A 24,309-nucleotide genomic window follows, 5' to 3' on the forward strand; every position below is an offset into this window, starting at 1 on the left:
CAAACAATACTTATTTTGACTGGAAGAGAAGTCTGTACATAAGGTCAAAATCTGCAATTTAAATATTTTAATCGACTGATAGTACAACTACGAGCATAATCAGTTTAATAAAAAAAAAAAAATGAACTAGATTGATTGTTTTAGACATTTAAAGTTTCCTGTCCTTTCTTCTTGTAGATGATGCGTTCAAGAAGACTGAATGTGGGAACAGTCTGAACATGTTCACAGCCATGTCTCATCTACAGGTCTTTATTTGTTCATAATGGATTTGAGGCATTTAATGCCATATTGGACATATATCTACAAATGGGTATGTTTATTTTAAAATGTTTTTGACTTTAGGAAGACTTTGACATCTTCTTAACACCAGAAGAGTATGAGGATCCTTTAGTGAGACATAAGTTCAACCAGCAGCTCATCACCGCATATGAGAATGCACAAGCATGGCGGCGCTCAGGGAAACAACACCCTGACAAGGTTTCAAGTAGTCACCTGAATGGTAATGCTGCAGTAGCCAATGATCCTGATGGTAAAACGAAGACTCTCTCTACTGAAGCTGGGCTACACCGGCTGGCCAGGCAGCTGCAAAAGACAGAGCAGGAACTTTGGGCAGACCTGGCACTGAGAGCTCTGGATGCCGGAGATGTGGAGAAAGCCCTGCAGATCCTAAGGTAAGGGAGAAGGGAATAATGGGGATCTAAATTTAAGGATCTAAATGCTGTGAAAAAGTGTATACATTCGGAATAGGCAGTTATTTCTCACATTTTAAAAATAATAGGCCTATTACCAAGCATTCTTTTCAATCTACAGTCTAATAAAGTTCCTCAGAAAAATAAAACAACTGCACCTGATTCTGAATATTGATTGATCAATTTATCCAAAAAGTCTAACAAAGTACAAAACAAAGTGGTAGTTGTTAATACAAAATAATTGTAGTATGCATAGCCTACAATTTAATAATATAATATAGTTTTATTGCTCCACTTCACTCTCCACTTCTAATATTTCCTAATTTTATATTATAATTAATAATATTATCTGTGTAAATAGTAAGCCGTAAACTAGCAAAGTTCAATGGTCTCATTACTCTCTACATTTTACAAATATTGAGATGCGAAAGATACAATGTGTGATATGCGCAAAATTATGTTTGTAAACTGCTCAAGTCACCTTTATTTAGCGCTTTATACAATACAGATTGTTTCAAAGTAGCTTTACAGTGATAAAAGAAAAAAGATTCAGTGATGCACACTTTCTCACTCGAAAAGCAAGTACATTTCAGCAAATGGACAATTTGATATATTAATTTGTGTTAAGATGAACAAATATCTTTATTTTGGAATAACTAGAGGGTGAGTAAATGATGACAGAACGTTCATTTTTGGGTGAACGTTCCGTTTAACTTCTAATATCTTTTCTCATACCTTTCTTTTCACCTCATATAGTGAGCTATACCAGCATCACTCCAACTGCAGCACAGGACGGGTTCTGTTCAGCACTGCGCAGCGCCTCTGCCAGATGCTGGAGGAAAATGTCCCCATGGTTCTGCCTGAAAAGGTTAACCTCCCTGCTGTCATCCATAGGCTGGCCTGCCAGGCCATTACAGTCTGCCACAGTGGTACTGAAACACTTTCACCATTCATATTCTCTTAAAGTACATATCACTTGAGTTCTCAACCAGTCAGCTTATTTATGTATCACTCATTTGTCCTCTACACCAACTTCAAAAAGTACATGTATTTTCACTTTCACAGACCTCTTGCTTGACTGTTTGGAGCTGTGTAAAAGCACCAGAAGTGCTGCAGATGTGTACAGACAATGTCAGATTGAAGATTTTGGATTTTTACCTAAGGTAAGCTCGCTAAACATTGTTTGTTCATGTACACACACACATGAGTGTTGACAGCACCCCAATATATTCCATCAAGCTGTCATCACTGGAAGCATCAGTGGCAAGCCTTTAGTTGACAAATGCTATCTTCATCTGGAGTGATATTCAAGTCACTTTGCTTTCCCCATACACTAATATATATATATAGAATAAGAATATATAGAATAAATATAAATTCTGAAATAGATATTCAGTGTTTCCTACTGAATTTTGTGAGACTGTTGGGTGGAGACTGTGAAAGGTTGCAAGTTCGTTCCTGTGTGGTGCAACATACATTTTTTATATTTCAAAAGCTGCAATTTAAACAGGGATGTGTAGACTTTTAATATACCCACTGTATATATTTATTTTCAGGAATCTGCATTGAGTGGTGAAGAGGACACTTACACTGATTCCCATTTTCATGATGTCTTTAATGAGGACTGCATTGTGCTAGATCCAGTCTCAGTGCTTCCGCTCCAGTATAAAATCACCAGAAATTTGTTGCCACTTTCAGGTAAGAGTTTGCTGTTACTGGTGTGATATATGCAAACTAGTGCCTTGATATGAATGATTGTTTTAAAGTAGACCTTGGAATTACTAAACAAATTTTAATATGGGAATTGTTGAAGTGTAGGGCTGGAATTGACATTTGAAATTAATTGAATTAAGAAACAGTTTTTGTTAATTCCCTCCTTTGTGAACATGTATTAATTTGTTCCTATGATTGAACTAAAACCTGTGTCCTTTATTCTAGAATCGAGACTTTATCCTTTTGGCTGTTCCTGCCTGTCATACTGTGCTCTCAAAGAAGGTAAGAGCATCATATTATTGCTTTGACTAGTATACTGTGAGACTGTTTATACTATGCTTAATCCCAAGGTAAGTCTTAAAGGACAAGTTTCTTATTTACTGGTTGGCAAAATTCTGCCGGCTAATGCAAAATGCATTATTTGGCTGTCAAAAGTCTTTTGCTTGGTATAGGAAACCTGGAGAAAGAACATTGGTCATTTACATATACTTCTGACATTGTAACAATCCAAAGCTGGTTGAAAATCAGCGAATGTGTACATGAGCAGAGAAGGACAGTCCAACCACTATCCAAGAGTTTGGTAGCGCACCAACTCTGGCTTTTTCCCCACCAGTGAGGTCAAATTCTAGAATACCAGATGCCAATTGGTATCCCTAAACCGGGCAAAGTCTTTCTTATTTTGACCACATAATATGAGAAGGGGTTGAGCTAATCTTTGTCTATTATAATAGGTTGTGGTTGTTGAATATTAGAATAGTATGTATTAATCTGTCCTAAACACTTCACTTTCATGTTTTCATTATTTTTAGTACATTACCAACTTTAATTGGTGACGACATTAGATTCTTCTCTGTAGATTCTGTTGTTATCTGTTCAAGACTAGCAGCTTTAGGGGGCCAATGGAAAAGGGGCGTGTGTTAAACAGTAATACTAGTTGTGTAAGTGTAATACTTGTCCAGGGATTTAAAGTGTATAGTATGAAATCTTACAACATACCTACCCAGGATTAATTACTGATCCAGCATAAAGTGTGAACAGTGTGATACATGGAAATAGCCCAGGATTAAATTTTTCCACGACTAAATGACCCTGGGTGAACCGTTTTAATTGTGAAAATCCCAAATGTGTAAAGGCTGTGGAATATAAAGAACTGTGGTTTATTGTATTTAAAAAGCAAAATGTATTTAAAATTTGTTATCGTGTTGTGAGAGGCAGATTTAAATGAAATGTCCTTATTTTCACAGAAACTGATTTGGTTGGGCCTTTACTCAATCCCATGGCCTCAATGCTGCAAATGCTACAGGAGTGCAGTCAGCTTGAACTGGCTCTGCGCCTTCTGATGGAGTCTTATGGCAGTATATTACTGCACTTTGTTTCTAACAACATGGACATCTCTCTAAGCAAAAGGGTGAGAATTCTGTAAAATAATTGAGTTTAAAAAAAACTATTATGTCTTTTAGTCTGTAATGTTGATGTTTGAGCATGAAAAAGGTCTGCAAAGTTACAAAGCACAAAGACCACTCCAATAGGAGTTATTCTCTACATCAGTAAACACTGTTTCTGAACTCCAAGAAATGGCTTGATTGTAGTCTTGAGTTTTCTTCTGGGAACGAACACATCACAATATTCCTCATTTAAATAATTCCCACCCAAGGCATATGCAGTTTAAATGAAGGTGTTAGTTAGTAGTGTGTTGAAACTCGCAGTCACGGCGATGGGCCTGACATTTACGAAACGTGCTCGAAGCGGTTGACCAATCACAAAACACTGGTCCAGCCAACCAATCAGAGCACATTGCCCTTTCGAAAGGAAGGGCTTCATAGAGAGAGAAACTAAACAGAGCTTTGCTGACAGACTGGGAAAAGAGGTGCTGCAACAATGGAAAAAAAATAGAAAAATTTGTTTTTTGAAACATGAAAACCTATTTTAGTAGACCCTAAAATCAAAATCAAGTCTTTGTAAAAGGGCATAATATAGCGGCTTTCAATATAATGCAAATGAAAGTGTTTTTTTGACGATGTTGTATTTCTCATTTCCAGCTTCAGTCTAACAACCGCATGGCCAGAGACAAACAGACTCTTGACAGGATAGAGAAAACTGTTCTCTCGTCTGTCACGGTGGTTGTGGTCTCCTTGTTGCAGAAGGTGTGCAAAGACACTTTAGATGCACAATTATATTATTTCTATGAAATGTAGTTCAGTCAGTTCATTAACTGTAACGGAGTTGTGTTTCAGGTGCTAAACTGGAGAGTGGTCGACTCTGATTTGGCCATCGGACTTTGCACCATTTTGTCTAAGGCAGCGGTCGTGGATATTCTGTGGAAGATGATCACCAGTGCCTGGCAAAATTACGACAAGATAAAGGTCAGACTGAAATTTGGTTTGTGACTCACTCAAGCTTTCATTTATTAGTTGTGCTTGCTAGGTCAAACTCCTAACCCTAAGTATTGATTGGTAGGCAATTTTGGAGAGGCTAGCAATAGTAAGATAGCTTTAAAAGCATATGATCCCACCCTCCCTTCAGAGCGTCTCCAAAGCCACACCTCCGTCAAAACATATAATCCAGGCGATTTCTGATTATTACTAATAAATTAAGCTACACTACACCTTCACTCAAATTTTCTTTAGAAAATGTAAAAATATACTTGAATAATAAATGTATTTATTTATCTTCTATAGGTTGTTGCTATGGTCGGAGCCCATCTAAGTTTTTTGTATAAGGATGAAGAGGAGAGAGGAAAGTTTCTGTCTGTAATCACTGATGCTGAGTGGGGCATTCAGCTTGGCAAACTTGGGGTCAGTGTTGAACTTATGCAAAGAAGAAAAAAAACACACAAAATGGCCAGAACTGTGTGAAAAACTTATACTATGTCCATTGACATTTCTTCTTAGGTTTCCATCCAGTCTGTGTTCAGGCAGTGCGCAGAGACGAAGAGAAACTTGATTCCTACACTTGTGAAAAACAAAAATATCACTCCTGACATCATACTGCATTACTGCAGGCAAGTCAGCTATTATTCACTATTTTGCTTTATTTATAATGGGTTGTAAAACACATATTTGGTAAGGTTTCTAAGATTATCAGTATTTATTAATAATAATGTATCATCAGTGTTTATGAAAAGGGAATATGATTCTCATTAATACTGGGCATTTCTTTTTGAGCTGAAGAGTGAGTGAACAACAGTAAACTAAAGCTCTATAGAAGCGGGTTAATTAACTTAACCAAACCAAACACTGTAAATGAGATTCTTTTAGATCTGCACAACAAAAAACATAATATTACAGCTTACATCTGCACAAACGGATGAAAATGCAGGAGTGAACTCGGCCTTGCTAGTCAGAACTTCCGTTAGATGCGCTCTTCTCATAACAACGTGATCAAACACAGGCAAATGAAAGCACTATGAATTCTCAGCATTCTATTACATTTGTGGTCTCATAATGTTATGAATTTGTCAGATGGGCATGTCACATAACTGCATTTTGCAGTTTTTCAAACCATGTTAATCACACATGTTTTTAATGAGAATTAAAATATGAAACAGAAATACTAACCGTCTGGAATTTTGAAGTGCCTTATTGTGAAACCGGGAAACGTTTCATCCCTAGTGGAAACAGACCGGAGGAGAGACATGAGTGAGGATGTTGGGAGAGAAACGAGATTCCAGTTGTAGTTCAGTGGAACATTAAATGAGATGCTGTTTAAATTGAGTGACCGGTTCACACAGTGTCTGTTATCTTTTTCACATTACCAGAGCATTGCAGTATTTGAACAATATTTTACCGATGGGTGAAAACGGAGCATGACAAATTCATAATCCAGTCAAAGGGACGGACAATTATTATTTGTAGTGCAAATACCTCTAATAATAATAGAACATTGCAATCAAAACAGTGTGATTGAGCTGGTTTTAGTCATTAATAGGCAAGTCAATTATTTTGAAACAAACAAAAACAATCCTCTAAATGTAAAAGAAAAAGACAATGTGTCAACCGACTATAGCTAATATATATTTAAAAGCTAATGTTGAATTTACTATACAAACTTGCATATTTTTATGGAAGCTTGTCTCCGCCACAGAATAAAAACTAAAAAAGGTAATTGCAACTTTTTATTTCACAATTCTGACTTTTTATTGTGAGAATTCTAACAGTTTCCTACTACTACTCTACTCTCACAATTGTGAGAAAAAAGTCTGAATTGCGAGATATAAACTCCCAATTGCAAGAAAAAAAGTCAGAATTGTGAGTTTATATATCACAATTCAGACTTTATAACTTGCAATTGGGAGTTTATATCTCGGAATTCAGAGAAAAAAGTCTGAATTGTGAGATCAAAGGTCGCAATTATCTTTTAAATTGTTTTATTCCGTGGAGGAAAGAAACAAGCTTCCATATATTTTTCTTCAAGTCTTAAACTAGAAGCATTTCCCATATTTAAAAAACAAAGCAAAAATAAAACCGCTTTGGAAAAATGTAGATAAAAATACCGGGAATCTAAGACATATTTCTAACAGTAAGCTCCAAAATATGACAAATGTGTACACTGTTAAAAAAAAAAAAAAAAACAACAGTCAGCTGCACTTTTTTACAGTACAGTTTGTGCACTTACTGTGTACTTACTTAAGAAAGTACCTGGTAATATAAGTTACCTATGCAGGTTAAGGTAAGGTTTAGGTTCAGGTTTGGCACATAATTATTACCTGGTTATTGCTTAATATAATAAGTCAATAGTATTTACATGCAGAACAGGACTATAAAGTACATTTTCTGTATTAATTTGTCGCAAGTGTTTTGCCCATATTTGAATCTCGCTTTGCACGGTATTTTAAAGTTGAAGGAAATTTACATCAACTTGATGGATAATGTCCTGGCAGAAATTTACCAGTACATTTTCTGTTGTTGTTTTTTCTCACAGTGTAATACTCAAGCTTTTTTTTGTTGTTGTTATTCTGCAGCACATTTGGATTGGACAGCGATTCTGCAATCAATCTGTACATAACCACTCTACTACTGCAGGAAGATAGATGGTATGAGATGGAGATTGAAGAAGGTGATGCCAAAGGTACCCTGCGGGCTGAAGAGTCGCTGCTACGAAAAGATGACATGCTAGAAAGAGCTCTTCAGATTGTTCCTCAGCTCGGCTCTACCAAAGACCTTGTATTCAGTCTCAACTCCGCCTTGACCAAGGTCTTGTATTGCATACTTCATCTCTGACTGCCTAATCCCAGTGATTTTAACTTCTATTTTATAGGGTACAGGACATAAGGCATTGACTAATGTTTAGTTTGTGCCACTAAGTGACATTTGATTACTCATATGTCATTTTGATTTGTTATAGTAGATATTAATCTAATGGTGTATATATGAATGTAATATTTACAGTTAAATCCTTACAACTATGAGTGGATAGAGAGAGTCCTCAAAACTATTCAGATGGCGGATGAGAGCACAAACCTTCTACCCCTTGGTCAGGTCAGTGAAATTCCAAGATTAAACAAACAAACAAACAGATGGCTGTTTGATTTGGCACAGGAATAAGTTTCATTGTATCATCTTTATGATTTATTGTTTAGATGGTTGGATTACTCCAGCATTTAAAGTCACATAGAAGAATCTCTCCTCCCACTGACCTGGAGAGCTCATATCTTTTGGAGAACGGTCTTGAACCCACTGCTCTAGCTAACACCCGCCTGCCTTTTCATCTGCTATTCCAGACCAACCACGCCTTCTGGAAAATTGTCTGTGTGTATCATTTTGTTGATTTTTGCAACCTTGTTCATTGTACCACAGCCTTCCAGAATTACCTTATTGTGTTTTTAATTTGTCCTTAATTACTAATTTATTTTCTGTTCAATTTGACATTTTCCTCTTTTATTGTGTACCGTGCCAACAGCTCCTGAACTTAGTGAGGACACTTTACCCACGCTGCTCTTCATCTGTAAATTGCTGAAGGTAACATACATGTTGACAGAGCTAAGACCACTATCATTCTTATTATTCCTGTTTTTAGTTTGTCTTTTTTTTTTTTTTTATGTCAATGATTTATTATTATTATTATTATTAGAAATGTAAAGTGACTGCACACATTTTGCATTTACAACACTAATAAAACAAGGGCTTTGAAGTGCCCCTTTCACACAGAAATTCTGGAAAATGTCTGTAAAAGATGGATGGATTGCGTGATTTTGTTCATTCACACTGCCAGAGCATTCCCGTGCTCTGCATTTATTCACACACACCCCGTTCAGTCCGTAAAGCCAAAGTGACATAACAATACCACAGCTAGTGTACTCGCCAGGAAGCCTCTCATAAACAATTGCATTGTATGTAGTACCGCTAAGCTCACGGTTCATTTTACTGTCTATACAGTGACGATGGCCACCCCTAAAATAAACTGACCCACCACCACCATCCGTCAAAACCATTTTAATTGTTTACATTAAACCTAGTATAATATATTTAGCTCTACTCATATTATCTGACATGGATAAATAGCAAAATTCAACAACCCAACAATATTAGTGCAGTTTTTAAAAACATATACCTGACATTCATAAGAGCAAGAGTTATGTGAAGAAACGTGTGTGTGTGTGTGCCACTTTGTGCCTCTTTTACAGGAGATATTTACAGTATTTTTTCTGTTTTGCTTTTTACCCAGCTTAATCTTGATAAGCTGTATGTTTTAGCTGTGAACCATGTGTTCAAGAAGAATCTTTTGCCCTTGCTAATGGATCAGTCTAAGAAAAACCAGCATCTTGGTCCCAGCAAAGAGTCGTCCAGTGTGACTCAGAGTATCTTTAAACATGCGCTGTGCATTCAGAATCTGGAACTTGCTGCAGCCACAATCCATAAAATTGCTCAGGACCTTCCTGCAGGTGAGTCTGCTGGTATGACAGCACTCGATCCCTTCAACACTGAAAGTGAATGTTGGCAAATGGTGTGAAGCTCCAAAAATGGCCAAAAAGTAACATGAAAGTAGTTCATGTGACTTGCACATTATGTTGCAAGTCTTCTGAAGAAATACAATAGCTTTATGCGAGGAACAGACCAAAGTTATTCACGGACTGTGTTTTCCAATGTATGCTTTGGTGCCTCATGCTGCTGTAGTGGACTTGAGCAAAGGCATTGTAATAAAAAATAAATAAATAAGACAACTGGTTGGACAGTGCTGTGTATCGCATTTGATTTATTTAGTTACTTTTTATTATTATTATTTTATTTCAGGTGCAGAAAAGACTGATTTCTTAAAGTTCAGCTTGGAACTCGTACACAAGTTGCGGAAGTCTGATGCTCTGGAGGTATGTTTGGCTTACCAAAGAAAAACTTAATATATTGTTTTGAGGACAAACAATGTAAAACCATGTTTTGCAAGTGCACCATTTATATATTTTAAAGCTGTCTTGATAAATAGATAAACATGAAACATGGCTCATCTGTTAAACCAACCCACTTTCCAAGGGAAGACAGAACTTGATTTGATCACAAGTGGTCAGTTTAAAGACTTTAAGTACACCTGATATTAATGCATCTCCAGTAACCTCTTGTGATCAGATTTTGTCGAGTGTGCTGGTTTTGTGACTACACAATACACATACTTTTAAGATTTTGCACATTTTGATGCGAAGCATGACAACAATGAAGGATTAGATTTATTTACATAGTGCCTTTTCCAAGCAACACAATATTTTACATTTACGTTTAACCATTTAGCAGATGCCTTTATCCAACTTACAAATGAGGAGAACAAAAGAAGCAACACATCAACAATAGGCAAGTGCTGTGATAAGTCCCAATTAGTCTAGCACAGTAAATGCAAGTTATTTTTTTTTACTGAATAATATATAATATAAATATAGTAGAATACTAAGTGTAAGTATTAACGAGTCAAGTGAAAAAGATGCGTTTCAACCGTTTCTTGAGAGTGGCAAAAACACAGCAGCTTGAGATTAGTTTGGCTGGTCATTGAAAGGTAAAAAGTCAGTGAAAGTGATTGTTGTGCCTCTTTGGGATGGCACCACAAGGCAATATGAAGATTTAATTGAGATTTAAATATGGGTAGGGAGTAGGATTTATTTTATATATATATACAAAGATTTATTTTTATTTTTAAAAACAAATGTTTGCAAAAAAGATTAAACAGAATTGCATAAAATGATTGATTGATTGCTTGAGTTATTTTCAGGCACTGCTGCTGAATTGGCTGATTTAATTGATCTCCCAAGTCTGGGAATTTAGGTGTTGCCAAAACAGAGCGGCTATTAGACTGGAAAAGTGCATCTAATTGACAACCAAACACTGATTACTTTTTGTATATGATGTTTAGTGACAGTTTAAATCTGGGATAACAGCTCTGGACAACACCACAATAATGAAATGATGAAAATAGTTTGCTGCAAAGTGGTTACAGTAAACAAATAAAAACAGCCTCAAACAAATCAAAAGTTTGAGTATTCAAAGTCTGACCTGAATCATTTATCGATCCTTCTCCCTCTCTGTCACCCCTACATTTTTGCTTGTATTCTATTGTATAATATACAAAAAAAAAAAAGACCAATCAGACCATCAGAGGCTTTCACAAGAAATGAGCACATTCAATGTATACATGTGGCCGAATCATATGCATTCATGCAGCTGTTTCATTGTGTTCTGTATGATTTTGAACAAATTGAATAAGAGTTCCAACAAACACAAGCAAATGCTAATCAGTTAATGATGGAGAAAAGTACTTCTCTTTGCATCTTCTCAAATTCATTCATAAATGGAAACTCAACAGGTATAAAGTTATAATTAGTAATCAAAAAATTGTTAATGGCTGAAATCATGATTCATTGTTTAAATCAACAGCCCTAAAAAGTAGTAATAATAACTCTGTCCTTGTGAGTAAATTTGTGTTATGTTGGTGCAATAAATGTTGTTACAGTTTGCAGTGCCTCTATCATTAAAAATGAACTTTTACGTTTAAAACTCACTTAAAGGAATACTCCACGTGAAAAAAAAAGGCATTTGCTCACCCTCGTGTCGTTCTGAAAGTGGGACTTACTTTCTTCTGTGGAACCGTTTAGAACTGTCCATGCTAGTTTGCTGACTAGTTGAAATTCACACAAAGTAGAAGCTGTTCAGTTTAAAGAAATAACATAAACACGTATGTTAGGAATGATTGAAGCAATTTCCCAATTTCTACCTGACAGCTCAACATTTAAATCATTATTTTATATTGGCATACTGGCAGGTATTTGACGAATAAGCAAGGATGTATTTACCGCCATGGCTTTGCATTTTGGTTGACAATAGCGCTTTCCAACCAAGTAGTTACAGGAACTTAGTTATAGGAACTGTCCACTTCTAAACCGTTCTATGAACTACTCTCCCCCAAACTCGGTTTTCCTGTTTGCGTTCACACTGGCCAAGTGGCCATAGGAACTGGTAGGAGGGGTAAGGGAGTGACGCAAGCACGGCGACTTTTATTTTGACGGAGCGACGGACCTTTATTTTGACTGCGCTGAGAACGCCAGAGCAAACAATGCTCGCATAGTTAGCGATCTGTCTAACATGTTATTAGATAGAATTGTTATAGAAAGTACACAGTATATGAAAAAAAAGTTGTTAGCCTATGCCGTGTGGTTGATGTCCAGTGTTGCTAGCTGAGCAGAAATACATAATCATGTTTGACTTGGTCCCCTCAAAGTTGCGTTGGATTTTCTCTACAGCATAAAGGTTTAGAGACCCAGCTATCACTGTTTTCCATGTTTGTATCTAGTTTCTGGAGTAAATATATAGGCTATAATCTGTGTGTTTACATATATCTGTTTTAAAAATGGCAGGTGCTGGTGTTTTGCGTGCGTTCGGTCATCAGCGTACACTAACGTCACGGATAGTTCCTATAGTGCTGGTTTAGACCCTACTCTGAAGTAGGAGCTAAATTAGTTCCTCCAAATGGAGTTCCTAGAACTAAAGTCGTTCCTATTCGGCGTGTTCGCACCGCAGGAACATACGGGTACTTTAGCCAATAGTTCTAGGAACTGTGAAAAGGGTCCTTCGGTCGGAAAGCAGCTTATACTGTGTTTTATTGTGCAATGACACCTTGTCAAAAGAAAATTGGATTTCTGAGTTCATGATTCCTTTAGTTTTATTAGTAAGGAGTAAGGATGTTGTTAACCACATTTATTACACAAATCTCTGTCTGTCTCAATCCTTCATTACTCTATCACACTCTCTTCTTGATTGTATCTTGTTTGGATCATTTACCAGGAGAATTTGCAGGCTCGAGGTGAGGCACTCATCTCTAAACTGCAGTTGCAATATCAGCGCTCGGCCACAGAGAACGCTCTCCTTTCATCTCAGCTCAGCTCCCCAGAGCTCCTCAAGCTCACAGGCCTGCCTGGGCGCCTTATTGTAGCTCTCTTTGAGCATAGCTCAGTGGTGGACCATATGAAAAACCCTGCTGGGATGACTTACCCCGGTAAGGACAAGGAGTATAGTATATCTGTGCTGTAAGATCAATCTGATCTTGCATTATTTGCTGTATTTTATTGATCAAAAGTGACAGTAACCTAGTGACATGTTAAAGTCTTTACTAAGTTCTTTCGAATATTCTATTCATCAAAGAATCTTGAAAATAAGACATTTCTTTCAAAAACCTTATTGAATCTTAACAACCCCAAAACTGTTAATGGTAGTGCATGCATGTGTGCTTGGATATTTATTCTGCCACCTCTCTCTGAAACTGGACAGACATTCACAGCGTGGCCAAGGATATTGCCGCCATCAATGGTGTCGATCTTCTGAAGATCCGGAACATTCTTTTGGAGAAATGGTTGTGCCAAACAGGGCAGTCTAATGGCAAGGTGTGTAAAATATATCAGACACGCTGCGAATTCTGCAAAGTCTTTTGAGAGACCAACACATTTATTGCTATAGTAGTACAGCAAATTCCGACTAAAGCTTGATTAAATCTACACATCTAAACATACTTGGTATGAGGGTGCATTATTAAACTAGACTTAAATTCATACCTTCTTTTTCTCTAGGACATAAATCAGCAGGACTATGTGACTGATATAAATGATGACCCTGATCTCATGAGGTACTAATACAAAATACAAAAAGATTTTACCTTGTAACATTACCAAATGGATTAAACATGTTTCTGTAACATGGTCAGAAGTCTTATTGAAGTCTTTATCTTTCCCCTGTTTCTTTTCCTCTCATTCTCTATATACTGCAGAGTTGTTTATTTGCTGCAGATGCACCCCATGGATATAAGTGCTCGTTTGCTCAGTCCCATCCTGACAGCTCAAACGTGGGTAAGTAGGACTTTTCACCCTCAACAGAAACCTGAACATCAGGCCCTGTTTATACTAGTGCGTTTTCGTTTTAACATGCCGTTTTAAAATGAAAACAATCCTCGTCCATACTGGCGTTTCCACTGCGTTTCAGAAAAGACCTCCTTCCACACTATACACCCGAAAAAGCATGTCACATGACCATTCATGCACACTTGGCATGCACGTAGAAGTGTAAACAGTTGCTGATTGTTTCCGATAACTCTAAAATAAAGGCTTGCCTCTCGCACATGTAGGCGGCTGCAGTAATATAAAATGCAGAGTTTAACTGCACAACTGCTGCTAAAAAGGTTGTCAAAGTCAGCAAAGCTTGCAGTTCCGTCTCTATGTCATTGTTTGCACAGTCGTCGGGGCTGGTATGTTACAGAGCTGTTAAGAGCGACGGCTCTGGCCTGTTATTGTCATGTTCCGGTAGCGTAATGGTCATAGGATAGGGGCTTGATGAATCAGGGAAGGATACGCAGTGATCCAGAAGACCCTATCAGGGAGCGAATGTGGGCAACCACGCCTTCGTTTTCAACAAAGTGTTTTGTGTGAACTAGCACCTAATCATTGTTATAATATGGTAAAAACAAACATTTAAATTTTTCATTTTCATTTTGATTGGAATTTAATTTATTCCACGTAATATAAGAGGTGGGAATAGATTGAAACATTTACATTGTTATACTTTTTGGATTTATACACTTAAGGGTACGAAGTTAACTTTCTTGTAGTAATTATCATTATTATCTACTGTTGATGGATTATAAAAATGTTTACTTTATGATGTTTATATCATATGTTGAAAAAGTTTATACGAGTGCATGTTTTATCTTCATCTTTTTGAATGAGCACTGGAATTACTAATAGTGTTTGTATGGTAGAACACTGATCGCATTATAACATCCCTGCTGAAAAGTTCAGCATTGCTGGTCACTAGTGAGGTTTATGAACTAGCTTCACCATTTTCCTTGTTCATCCAGCATCACCTGAAAGGCCACACTGATTGACCAGAACTTTAGCATAAAAAATAAAAGTAAAATTTTTTACTTTAAAAATACCTAAATATTGAACTTAAACTTAAAGTATAAAAAAACACTTTAATGAACTGATGTAATGTTAATACACCAACTTTTCGTACCATACAAACACAGGTGGTTAAGAGAAATCCTCATAATAAATCAAAGTTCATCACAAGTATATTTTCCACAAGCTGAGGTAAATACTAATATATAGATGGTTGTATGGTGTCATACAAACGAATACAAAACACATCATGGTAACACACATGACACTAAAATAATGTAATAAACATTAATTTAACAATATGAAATGTGTCATAAAACCCTAATGTATATAACTGATAACAACAAAAAAATGTAACAATTATTCAAATAAAAAAAAATACTGGTCAAATTAGTCATGCTGAGAATTCTGGGAATATCAATTTATCAGTTTTTGTGAGCTCTTGCGTGAGCTCTCTGATGCGCCCAAATTAGGCTAGATATGATAGCCTGTCTCCCAATATCAAACCTATCTTAGGCTGGACTGTGTAGTTGTAACCACTTCTTAGCTCTGGTCTTTGTTTTGGTCTCTGTTTGCACATTGAATATCGAGAGAGTACTTTGATTATGGTTGAACTTGTGATTAAGATTGAAATTGTGATTAAGACTAAGAAAAAATTATTTATTTTTGTTCAATTTGTGGAAAGGAGTTCAATTAAGAGGTCACACATAGCCTCAATCAGAAGTTCTAGAAGCTCATAATTCATGTATAGGCAGGTCTGAAGAGACTCATGTGAAATCATACAGGAGAGAAGCCAGTCAGTTGAGTTTGTGGCAAAAACTTTTAGTGCTTGTATATTGTTGTCTTTGAATGCATATGATAATTCATACTCAGATAGTAGAACTGAAATGACATTCATTTACAAGATGATTTGTTAAAACATTTCAAAATGCACCTGCAGACTATTTTTCCAGTCATGAATTTTGTCATTAAGAATTTCTCGTTCTCGTGAACCCAATCTCGTGTCTCGTCTCATCTCGTGAGCTAAGCGTCTCGTCACACCCCTAAAAATTACATTAAAGCTTCTGTTAATCTAAAAATAGTAAAAAGTTATAGAACTTACCATTAACCAATTAGCGTTTTTACAGACTTTTACCATTAAAAATTACAATTATTTTTTACTAAAGTTTAACTAAACTTAAAAAATGGTATTAAAATAGAAGCAAACTTGAAGATGCAAAACAATATCTTGTTCACCAAGATAACTTTATCTCAGGCATGCATTAGATAAGGTTTTGTCAGATTGCAAGAGTTACTTCTGATAATGTTTAAAGCATCATTTAGAATGTGTTGAAAATAAAGAAATCAGTGATGTTACACATTATACACCATAGTTTTCCAGCAAAATAAATGTATATTTTTACTTACCTCATAAAGTAATTAGTGGCATATTTGTTGGCAGGGAAAGTAAAGGTCTGACATGGTTAACATTTGTCCATCTTTTCAGCCCCTGGGAGGATCGGGCCTTCGTCTGACCTTTGAACATCGTAGCCGTGCTTTGATCTGTCTCACTCACTTAGCAGATGCTAACACTTTGGAGGCACTTTCCAACCGGCCTAGTAGCAAAATCAAGTGAGCAGCATCTAGAATATACTATTAAATTAAATTATTTCAGTTGTTTGCATGCAATTTGAATAAGAATAGAACTGTAACCATTTTGTATGTCCAAGTGTTATACAAAAAAAAAAACCTTTTGCCATTTTGTTTTAATCAAGATTGATGAATTTGCAGCATTAATGACCATATATTGTTGTTTTCACAGATATTTTTTGAAGTGTTACATGTACCTTGCCCAGATGGAAGCCCTGAACATTCCCTATACCTTGGAAATGTTCATCAGCAGCCCAAAAGAAGGCATGATCAAGGGTTTATGGAAGAACCACAACAGCGAACCTCAGGTAGATATTGCAACTAATATTAAAACCCCTCATTTCAACAGACAAGTTCTGTCAGTTCTTACTACAGTTTTGAAAAAAAGTTTAGTATGAGGAGGAGTGGTGGGGGAATTGAACATTTGGAAATCAGTAAGATTTTTTTGTTAGTTTGTCTTTTTCTTTGGTTCATTTTAAGAAATTAATACTTCTATTCAGCAGGGATGCAATAAGACATTTATAATGTTACAAAAGATTTCTATTCCAAATAGATGTTGTTTTTATAACTTTCTATTTACCAAAGAACTCTGACATTGATTAAAGAAATATATACATTTTTTATTATTATTATTATTATTATTATTATATATATATGTTTGCACTAAAATACATTTAAATTGAAATCAGACTGAATGTTCTTCTTGATGTGAACAGGCCTTAAGGCTGTGCTTGAGCATTTAAAGAAGTGTGTAATTTTCTCTGTTTTAAATACTTTCTCCTATCCAATTTAATTAGCAGAGAAAACTGTTAGGAATCCATTTATAGTTTGATGAACACTGTGGCATTGCTCTTTTTGAGTGTTGTTGGACCCATTGTAAAACATGTAAACACTAAAAAAATATATGAATAAATAAATATCAGTTAAAGCTTTATGTGTTTTATGTATATCTTTATTTTCATGCAGACTATCTCACAATTCCAGTAAAGCATAATCTGCATACATTTTTCATAATTTTTTCCAGGCTGTCCGTCTTGTGGCAGATCTTTGTTTGGAGTATGAGGTTTATGACTTGCAGCTGTGGAGCAGTGTCTTGCAAAAACTTGTGTCGTTCAATATGGTAAGTCACATGTACATTATTATCCTTTTAAAGCTGTTGCAGTCATTAGTTAGTCATTTTGTGTACTTGTGCACAAACACTGAATCCTGAAACAATGGCGATGATATTTTTGATATTGGAAAAACCCACGAAAATGATGCATGTGAACTATGAATCCTGTCTTTTTTTTAGACGATTAGTCATGCTTTTTACAGGGTTCGTACGGGTGCTTGAAATCCTTGAAAGTGCTTGAATTTTGATGTTGTGTTTTCAAGGTTTGAAAAGTGCTTGAATTTTGGATAAAATGCTTGAAAATGCTTGAATTTGTAACAGTATTTCTTTCACAAGAAATATCTTTCTGACAAAATAGTTCTTTATTAAATGGAGAAAAAAAATGTAGCCCTTCAGAATCAGAAACAGATTGATTTGCGTTACGCTGGCCAGAGCAAAAGTAGGCCGGAGTTTTCATTTTGATTTCCGCGGTTGTTTGGATGCACCGTTTTTATTGGCCACGCAGCGGCAACAGTTGAACTATTTTAAACTTTGACGGCGGCGTGCGCGCGAGCTCCGCTTTGGTCCGAGTCGCGCGGCGCAAGCTATTTTTTACAGTCTATGGGCGCAAGGCGCAAGCCATTGAAATATAGGCCTATTGGTTTCATTTCAAATTAAAATCTCAAATTACAGAACTGTAACGTGCAAATTAACCTGCAAACATTAGCCCAGTGCATAACAACAGTCGTTGATTGCGGAACTGAAATCAGTCAGTGTCATTAGTATACTGTTACTGTTTAGGATAGCCCTATGCAATATTTACACTGCTCTATTCCAGTAAATGTATTAGCTAACGTTATGTATTGGCCCAAGACATCTTGGCAAGGAAATACATTTATCAGGCAGGTGCCTGTGCACTCAGATATTGTTCAAACCTTGTTCAAACCTTGTCTATATCAAGACATGTGTCCCAAAACGGGAAGGCCTGTCAAATATTTCTGTTCAAATCCTAAGTCTTCATATTTTAAATTAATTCAGTTTTACAGCCTATAAATCACATTATCTGGTAAGAAATATTTGGACATTAATATAATGAAAAGTATATTATTCATATGTTTTAGGCTATATACTTAGTGATACATTTTGAAGAATAAAACTTGTGATTGGCTTAAATATTAGGGCTGCACAATATATCGAAATATTGCAAATTGAATATCACATTATTTAATGAGTTATCGCATATCTCATTTTTCTTCAATATCGTGCAGCCCTCTGCTATTATGAAACATTTGGCTGTTTATCTCTTTTGATGTGATAAAAACACTAAATAATAATTTTAACTATGTATTGGTATGTAATTTACGGTAGTGTAAGGTGCTGGAAAAAGCTTTAAAATGGACCTGGAAAGTGCTTGAAAAGTGCTTGAATTTGACCTTGGAAAAAGTGTACGAACCCTGTTTTTACTGCGTTTGAACAGTGTACCTAAAGCTGACTGATTCATGTGATGTTTGTTTAGTTGGATGGTACATTGCTGCCTCCTTGTGTTCATTGCTGTTGTAAATTTCAGAAAATGTTTCTTCTTTTTCTTCTATAGACAAGCTACTTGCAGAAGGTTCTTGAAGCTCTCATTGCAGTGCCCAGCCTTTTAGAGGTGATCATTTTCCTAACCTTTGTTTTTATTTAGATCAGGGGTGTCAGACTCATTTTAGGGCAAGGGCCAAACTAAAATATTATTTCTTGTGGGCCACAACATGTTCAACACAATGACAATAGAACAAGATTTAAAAACAAATAACAGCATATTGTATTACTGTATTGGAATCTATATTTCATCAGTTGCCGGTGTAAAGAGGTCACAAGTGTAAAATGGTCCGTCGTCTTGTTATAAGTCTTGCAGCAGCATTTTGCGCAAACTGTAAGCGAGATAGAGAGAACTGACTAATGCCATGCAGTAGTCCAGACAGAGGGAAGTAAAAGCATGCATAGCATTCTCAAAAACCTTAGAGATAGCAGATTTTAGTTTTAAGAGAGTTCCTTTACATTAGATTGCCCTGAAAGCCAATGCCCTTCTAGGCTGAGACATATACTCTACCCAAGAAAAATTTTTGTTTAACCCTCAATCCATCCGAAACAATCTTTTTTAGAAACATAATGCATCTCTGTGAGTCCATATAATGCAAGTGATTGGCTTCCCAAATGTTAATGCTCTAACAAAGCACACACAGCCATCATGATGGTAATCCATCTGAACCAAGTGGATAAATCAATGTCTTCTGAAGCAAAACAATAGGTGTGTGACGTAACATTAAGTGTTGTGAAGCTCATGCAAAAAAAAAAAATGATGTGGAAGCCTAGAGTACCGTATCTTCTAGAATGAGCCGTAACTTCTAGTACTTACATCGCTTCAGAAGGCGTTTCACAATGCGTTTATTTTTACATCAAGCCACATACTTTATCATATACTATTTTTTACCCATTCATAGCAGAGGGCCTTAAATTTAAGTCCTAAAGAAAACACACCCTTTTAATGTGAAATATTTCAGAGGGCTAAAATCAGTTTAGAAAAGGGCCTTTAGTCTAGCCTGGATGCCAGCCGAACTTAGCCCCGCCCACAACATTTGAGGTCGGGAATTTCGGTCTGGACTTGATCCGTTGTGGAGCAACTATGCTCGAACCAGAGCTGTTCGGACAATCATATTTTCAGGGCGGGCTTTATACAATGATGGACAGATGATCAACAGTAACGTAATCATCCACATCACCAAAGAGCGCTTGGGTTGTGATAAGATTTGTTTGCTGTATTGTCGAGTTCTAATCCTAAACGGAGAACTTTAATCTTCGTATATGCATTCACCTTTACTATTTCTCTCAAAAATTATGATTGTGTTGGTAAGTACTCCATGTATCCTTAAATTCTTTTTACAACACCAGCAAAGATCGTTTACTTCTTCCAGCGCGCATGCAGTTGAGTTCTGTTGACAACTATGCGTCGCTTAACATACGTCACTTACTCCATTGCTCTGATTGGTTGTAGGTCTATTCAATTGAGTGCAGAGGCATTTTCTTTCCTGGTTCGGTTGAAACATGCCCCATAATCACAGCCCAATGGAGCAGTATCAGACTCATATTCTGACTAGAATCTGAGTATGACGACGTCAGGCTACCTTTATTCCTAAATTATCAGTTTTTGATGTAAAAATCCAACATTATAATTGCACCTCAGGAAACATAAAATAGAAATTGCTGGATTGGGCTCCTCCATGGGGTAGTTTCTTTGACACTTCTGATTTAGGTCAATTTAACACGAAACTGCCAAGATTTTTATTTATTATATTATTATTTTCCTCCAGGGGCAAAGTCTTTCCAGGATATGGCGAAGTGTGATTCAAGCCCCTTTCTTGACAGGTAAAAATGGAAATACTTAGAAATTTCTCTGTAATGTTGCATATACATTTTTATTATTTAAATGTTTTCACTGTTTGTCTGTTTGATTATTTTACAGCCTCTCTTCCTCTCAGCCCTCGACAGCATGACGTTATGTATCAGACATTTGTCCTGCTTCTAAAGTAAGTCTTCAGTCAAAGGGTCTGTTTGATCAAAACAAAGTATGAGTATAGGGTGGGGCTAATGTATTGTAAAGCAATAGCTTATTAGTGAAGTTGTTTACAAAAAAGTTATTGTTAGGGTAGGTTTATCACTGAAAATTGTATTGGTCTTTGTTTACTCTTATTGTAATAACTGAACACAATGGCAACAGCTTTCTGTTTCAGAATGGCAGTCTCTATACATTTTTCCCCTGCATTTGACCTAAAACACTGTGTTCGTTGTCATCCAGTTTGAAATGTTGACTACAAACACAGAGGTTTTTCTGATTTTTAGTCGCAGCCTTTCACCTTATTTACGATTCTTTTCTGCCATTACCCACTGCCTACAATGCACTGGATCCTTAACTGGAAACTGAAAATAACTCACTCCCGCTAAACATTTACTCTTTGAATTCTTGCACACGGGAACAATACCAATCGAAACCATTATGACAAAAAGTTTGCTATGTAGTATTTCCTACTAAAGCAAGATGGTATTTGTCTCTGGTCAAGCCTATCCATAGCAGACTGGTGGGAGTGGTAATTTTGCTGGAAAACTTGCCGTTTAATAAATAAATAAATAAACATTGGAATAGTGTTGTCAAAAGACCCGGTACTTCGGTACCACGTCAGGGTTACACTTTATTTTAAGGTGTCATTGTTACAGTGTAATTATACATTTAATTACTGAGTAATATTAATTAACAACATGTACTTAATTAAGAATGTTAGGGTAGGATTAAGATTTGGTTTAGGGTAAGTTGCATGTAATTATGCAAAATGTATTGTTATTACTTTGGTACATGTAACATTATGTAACAATGACACTGTAAAATAAAGTGTTACACAAGTCGGTACTAAAAAAAAATAAACCGTTACAGTACCAGCTTTTCTTAAGTTCCGGTGGTACCAAAGTACCGGGTTAATCCGGTTCTTGATGCGCTGTCCGAATGGTGCACAGTTGCGTCCTCTTCATAAAAACACTGACACATGGCGACCGGTGGCGCTACTAATGCGGTGGCTCTGAATCCACTCGTTGACAAGAAAGGAGGAAAGAGCCACATATGGAAATATTTTGGATTAGGCTGATGTCACGTTGCTATAAGGGGCCGTTCACACGACAGTCAAGTCAAATAAAACACGTTTTATCTCCTGTATAGTTTGGTAACACTACAATAAGATACCATTTGTTAACATTACTTAATGCGTTATCTAACATCAACACATTGAGTGAACAATATATTTTTACAACATTAATTAATGATTGTGAATGTTATTTAATACAAACATTTGATTGTGCATGTTTGTTCACTTCATTCATTGTGCATTAAATAATGTTAACAGATAAAACTTTTGATTTAAAAAATGTATCAATCAATTTTTTTTAATTAACCCCAAGGAGAATAGTTGCTACAATATATAACTATTGTTTATTTTTAGGTCATTTTATCTAATGTTATCTAACAAATAGAATCTTATTGTAAGGTGTTTTTAATACTACAGTTTCCATCTTTGTAACCGTGATATACACTTTAATATATGTAAATTTAATCTTCGTATATGCATTCACCTTTACTATTTCTCTCAAAAATGATGATTGTGTTGGTAAGTACTCCATGTATCCTTAAATTCTTTTTACAACACCAGCAAAGATCGTTTACTTCTACTTCTTCCAGCGCTCGTGCAATTGAGTTCTGTTGAAAACTATGCGTCGCTTAACATACGTCACTTACTCCATTGCTCTGATTGGTTGTAGGTCTATTCAATTGAATTCATTAAATTAAATTAAGCTTTGGTACCGAAATTGGTACCGAGAACTAGGGTTGGGTATCATTTCATTTTTAGCGATTCCGATTCTGCTTATCGAATCCGGTTCTTATCGATTCTTGTTTCCGATTCCAATATTTTTTGGAGGGAGAAAAAAGGGCAAATACTTGAAGAATAAATATTTCTACCTTTTATTCTTGCCAATTTTAAGCAATAACCAATAAAATGACTAAAGTGAAAGGTGTCTCTTCATATAAAGGTGTTGATTACATTATTACTCCAGTAGGTGGCAAAAATCGACTGTTTTTTTTTCATTTAATTATTTATTCAAGACTCGAGAGATTCGTTCAAAAATGGTGAATCATTCATTAATTAAACAAGTATTTATGAGACACTGAATTAATTAGTGTTTGAATTAATGATTCAAAGTTTTTTTTTTTTTAAAATAGACTATTAGACTTAACATGTTATTCTGAGTAGTTGTCTGATGTATGTAATCGTGATCTCCATTTTAAATGAAACAAAGATTTTAAGCCAAATAGATTCCTGAATTAGGGACCGTTCACATATCGCGTCTAAAAATGCATGGAAAAGCACAGCCGCAACGCTTTCTCCTTCTTTCCACAAGCGCTTGCGCTCCCGTGGCGTCTGTTGTTGCTATGCAACCATGAACTGCGCTCTCCATGATGACGACGAGGAAGTATCAGCAAAGGATTCATTGATTTCTAGCCCTTGCATTAGCTTTACTAGGCTACTAGATATATTTATGGAGATGAGAAATAAAAACCCGCCCTGTTCAGCTATGATCAGCTGTTCGGCCGAGCTTTCGATGTTACAGAAAGGTTGGTTGTTTTTTGTCACATGACCTGCGCACCGCTTGCGGCATTCTGAAAAGTTGAGATGTTTTCATCTTGCCGAGGCATAGGCACGCCTGCAAAAATGAGCGGCACGCACCGCATGCTCGTCGCGCCCACGTCGCTTCTATTATGAACGTGCTTGCCGCGTGCCTACATATGAAATAACGAATTTGCAACTGTCCCAAAGTCAGGAATCAATAAGAGGAATCGTAATGCGTGCGTCTTATCGAATCCCCGGTTTTTGGAAATTTGTTACCGTTTCTAAAATGGAACCGGTTCTCGATACCCAACCCTACCGAGAACTGTGGATTTTCACAGGTATTGGTACCGAATACTGAAATTTTGGTACCGTGACAACACTACATTGGAAAATAAATTCAAAGAAATGATTCAAAAATAATGGCTAAACAAGCCATTCTCTTTTATTTTTTTCAGGAGTGCATACTCTTCCTGCACAGAGACGCTTACACAGAATACTTCGACAATTGTCCCGCTACTTAATAATTCAATTGTATCTGTGATTTGATTATTTGTTTCTGCTGTGTCTTCAATATTTACTCAATACGGAGCGCCTAAAGGGACGGTGGTGAAAAAAATATGGGATGGTAGGGGATTTTTTTTTTTT

General features: G+C 36.2%; 1 protein-coding gene across 3 annotated transcripts in view; it reads left to right on the forward strand.

Moving 5' to 3' along the window:
* The window catches only part of kntc1 (kinetochore associated 1), a 58,806-nt gene that overhangs the window by 26,692 nt on the left and 7,805 nt on the right, over window positions 1-24,309 (forward strand). For all 3 annotated transcript variants that reach the window (XM_084415414.1, XM_084415416.1, XM_084415415.1), the window contains exons 29-55: window positions 178-245; window positions 343-671; window positions 1,446-1,618; window positions 1,755-1,852; window positions 2,246-2,387; window positions 2,628-2,684; window positions 3,647-3,810; window positions 4,442-4,546; window positions 4,637-4,765; window positions 5,081-5,197; window positions 5,294-5,403; window positions 7,363-7,594; window positions 7,790-7,879; window positions 7,981-8,149; window positions 8,301-8,359; window positions 9,066-9,282; window positions 9,632-9,705; window positions 12,656-12,866; window positions 13,139-13,251; window positions 13,435-13,490; window positions 13,632-13,710; window positions 16,244-16,368; window positions 16,559-16,694; window positions 17,411-17,506; window positions 19,071-19,127; window positions 20,827-20,881; window positions 20,979-21,042. In XM_084415414.1, the coding sequence (XP_084271540.1) occupies window positions 178-245; window positions 343-671; window positions 1,446-1,618; window positions 1,755-1,852; window positions 2,246-2,387; window positions 2,628-2,684; window positions 3,647-3,810; window positions 4,442-4,546; window positions 4,637-4,765; window positions 5,081-5,197; window positions 5,294-5,403; window positions 7,363-7,594; window positions 7,790-7,879; window positions 7,981-8,149; window positions 8,301-8,359; window positions 9,066-9,282; window positions 9,632-9,705; window positions 12,656-12,866; window positions 13,139-13,251; window positions 13,435-13,490; window positions 13,632-13,710; window positions 16,244-16,368; window positions 16,559-16,694; window positions 17,411-17,506; window positions 19,071-19,127; window positions 20,827-20,881; window positions 20,979-21,042 (3,325 nt within the window). The remainder of the gene's footprint in view (window positions 1-177; window positions 246-342; window positions 672-1,445; window positions 1,619-1,754; window positions 1,853-2,245; window positions 2,388-2,627; window positions 2,685-3,646; window positions 3,811-4,441; window positions 4,547-4,636; window positions 4,766-5,080; window positions 5,198-5,293; window positions 5,404-7,362; window positions 7,595-7,789; window positions 7,880-7,980; window positions 8,150-8,300; window positions 8,360-9,065; window positions 9,283-9,631; window positions 9,706-12,655; window positions 12,867-13,138; window positions 13,252-13,434; window positions 13,491-13,631; window positions 13,711-16,243; window positions 16,369-16,558; window positions 16,695-17,410; window positions 17,507-19,070; window positions 19,128-20,826; window positions 20,882-20,978; window positions 21,043-24,309) is intronic.

Source organism: Rutilus rutilus, assembly GCF_951802725.1.
Source record: "Rutilus rutilus genome assembly, chromosome: 7".
NCBI classification, from domain to species: Eukaryota; Metazoa; Chordata; class Actinopteri; order Cypriniformes; family Leuciscidae; genus Rutilus; species Rutilus rutilus.